The 3,168-nt window shown below is 44.1% G+C and overlaps 1 protein-coding gene across 4 annotated transcripts; it reads left to right on the forward strand.

Moving 5' to 3' along the window:
- Window positions 1–786: 786 nt before the first annotated feature.
- On the forward strand, window positions 787–3,072 carry LOC117352178 (nitric oxide synthase-interacting protein-like). 4 transcript variants are annotated; one of them, XR_004537600.1, is made up of 4 exons: window positions 806–1,129; window positions 1,961–2,111; window positions 2,454–2,598; window positions 3,005–3,072. XR_004537600.1 is itself a non-coding variant. In XM_033928433.1 (3 exons), the coding sequence occupies exons 1-3, from the start codon at window positions 953–955 to the stop codon at window positions 3,007–3,009; spliced, it is 333 nt and encodes a 110-aa protein (XP_033784324.1). In that variant the 5' UTR covers window positions 787–952; the 3' UTR covers window positions 3,010–3,061. The 4 variants fall into 4 exon arrangements, 3 of the variants coding, with proteins under 3 accessions (XP_033784324.1, XP_033784323.1, XP_033784326.1); XM_033928433.1 differs by lacking the exon at window positions 2,454–2,598 and having other exon boundaries at window positions 787–1,129; window positions 3,005–3,061; XM_033928432.1 differs by lacking the exon at window positions 3,005–3,072 and having other exon boundaries at window positions 2,454–2,662.
- Window positions 3,073–3,168: the final 96 nt, after the last annotated feature.

Consider the following 3,168-nt stretch of genomic DNA (forward strand, 5'->3'; position numbering starts at 1 on the left):
AGCTTAGCCAGAGGCTAGGTGGGACCAGAGCTGGTAAGTAGATGGGTTGAAGGGGGGGTTTGTCAGAAACTAGGTGGAAACAGAGAAGGAGGTTAGATAGATCCTGAAGAGGTGGGGGGGACTAGGCAGACCAGGGGTAGGAGGGGCTGGGTATCTCTGTGTTTTAAGTATACTTCATGAAAATTAATAACCTTTGCTACTTTTTACTATGATTGGACTACATTTGAGTAAAACTACCCTCTTCTCTTCGAGCAGTATCAACCCCTACTCCTTAGCTGAGACTTGAACCCTCAGTCTCCTGTTACTAACCCAGCACACAACTCTTTAAACATCAAGAGCTTTTCAGAACTTATAGTTATCCATTTCTGGGTTAAATCCTAGCAGTTGACACAGACAAAAAAAAAAAAAAGATTTGAACCCTTAACTTCCTCTTACCCTCTTCTCTTGAACCCTCAGCCTCTTCTCTTGGACCATCAGCCTCTTCCCTTGGAGCAGTGTCAGCCCTACTCCTTAGCTGAGGTTCGAACCCTCAACCTCCAGTTACTAACCCAGCACTCAACCGTTGAGCTAGCCAAGTTTTCACACTAAGAGCTTTTCGGAACTTATATTTATCCTTTTCTTTGTTCAAATCCTAGTAGTTGACACAAAATAGAGTTGAACCTACTCCTTACCTGAGGCTCGAACCCTGAGCCTCCAGTTGCTAACCCAGCACACAACCCTTGAGCCAACCAGGTTTTCACGGCAAAAATTTTTCGGAACTTATATTTATCCTTTTCTGGGATCAAATCCTAGTAGTTGTCCAACAAACATCAAAATAGAGTCTAATGTTGGCATAGCAGTACCAGAGGGATGATCCAGTGGTGACTGTGAGTACTGCACGTTAGAAACAATTATTCAGGTTCAAGTGGATGATAGAAGTGAATGCATGTGAGGCCTCTGGCAGGTGTTTCAAATGGACCATCAAGTAGACTTATCTCCTGTTTTGTTAGGCTTGTGTGATGGTGGTGTGATGACTGGTGGAACATTCTCTTATCTTCCTTTCCTTAGCCCTGACGGTTACATCTATGACAAGGAAGCAATCCTGGAATACATTTTGCACCAGAAGAAGGAGATTACCCTGCAGCTGAAGGTACGTTGGCCATGGTTGATTTTCCTAGAGGGCAAAATTAGTGGCGTGTTATTAGACAAGCTGTGAGGACTCTTGCCGATGTGAATGCTGAGAACTAGAAAGAGAAAGTTTGGCTGTGTGAGGGATCGCTATTGAAAAGCATCGATGCAGTTGGCTGGGGTAGGGGAGAGTTTAGGTTTTACCCACATAAGGCATAAACACATGAATGAGCTTTCAGTGGGGGTATTCTCATACCTGCTTGAAACCTGCCGCATCTCTGGGAGGATCATAAGCGAGGGCTCAGAGTCACAATTTCAGAAATCCCATCGCTATTGTAAAGTCCTCTTACTTGTGATGTCCTGTCCTGTCTGTCTGTCCAAATTAGATTGTCAGCTCTTCTGAGCAGGGGCTGTCTATTGAATGTTAAATGTACAGCGCTGCATACGCCTTTCAGCGCTATAGAAATGATAAATAGTAGTGTTCACGATAAGCCTCAAGACCTCGGTAGTGGCGCGTTTCACGTGAAGACTTTCGCCTCACAATTTGCTTCTATTGTCATTGGTCATGGAGAGACTGTTTCAGGTCACAAATACCCCGATGTAACTTTAATATTTGAAAAACATTTATATGAGGAATAAAGTACATCGGGGCATTTGTGACCTGAAACACTCTCTCCATGCAAGCAAATTGTGAGGCGAGAGTCTTCACGTGAAACAAGTCCCTGCCAAGGTTTATTATAGGTCTGAGGACTTTATAACAGCACTGGCATCTCTGTGAGGAGACGGATGAGTTTGGGTGCTTGAGGGGGAAGGTGTCCTGGGTTACTTTTTTTCCTTCTCCTTGCCATTTCTGGCTGTGCAGGCATATGAAAAGCAGAGGAGCGAGCTGAAGACGGAGCAAGAGGAGCTGAGCAAAGCAGCCAAAGAGTCGCAAGTGAAAGGCTTTCTGGAGAAAGAAATGTCCATTGTCCTCAAACCTCTGAACCCTTTGACCGCATTGCCAGGTACTGTGACTTAGAAAATTCAGACTATATCTTTCATGCTTGAAGCTGGCTTCGTATGCTGTCCAACATCCCGAGGGGTATCCCATATTTGTACACATGTAAACATGGGCAAATTGGCTATGTGAAAATACACCCACTCATATAGTGTGCAGGGGGTGTACGCGATACGTAAAAAACGTACGCATTCCATGCAAGAAAATATGCTACTTGGGCGCAAAAGCGTGGGCATCCTTGCTTGTATTCGATGTGGCAATGAATCCCCTGCCTGAACAGAGCTTGATGTACAGAACTTAATTCTGCTTCTTTGATTATTTTAACTCGTAGTTCCTCTTTATTTTCCAGATTGAAAATGGCCAGTGCAAAAGTCTGCTTTAGTCAGCGAAGAGCCTGTCAATTCTTGCTTTTTTGGGAGTTATATTGTATGGCAGCAGTGTGTGTGTTTGTGTACTCTTTAGCTCACACCTTTTCAATAGTCGCTCAAAACAAGGTAACATAGTAAATGACGGCAGATAGAGACCCAAATGGTCCTTTTGCTTAGATATTTCTTGGCCAGAAACCCAGAACTCTGCCTGGTAGTGTGCTTAACCGTGCAAGTCTGCCCTGTACTGGCCTTAGTTCTTCAATATATACCATTATTTTCTGATTAGAGATCCTCTGCTTCTTTGAACTCTGTCACCGTTTTCCTCTCCACCACCTCCCTCGGGAGCGCATTCCATGCATCGATTAAAGATGAATTTCCTACCATTATTCTTGAGTCTACCACCCCTCAACCTCAAATTATGTCCTCTGGTTTTACCATTTTCCTTTCTCTGGAAAAGATTTTGTTCTACGTTAATACCTTTCAAGTATTTGAACGTCTGAATCATATCTCCCCTGTCCCTCCTTTCCCCTAGGGTAAACATATTCAGGACTTCCAGTCTCTCCTCATACGTCTTTTGCCGCAAACCTCCTACCATTCTCTGGACCGCTTCAAGTCTTCTTATGTCCTTTGCCAGATACAGTCTCCAAAATTGAACACAATACTCCAAGTGTGGCCTCACCAACAACCCATCCAAGG

This window comes from Geotrypetes seraphini, chromosome 19, assembly GCF_902459505.1.
Source record: "Geotrypetes seraphini chromosome 19, aGeoSer1.1, whole genome shotgun sequence".
Lineage (NCBI taxonomy): Eukaryota > Metazoa > Chordata > Amphibia > Gymnophiona > Dermophiidae > Geotrypetes > Geotrypetes seraphini.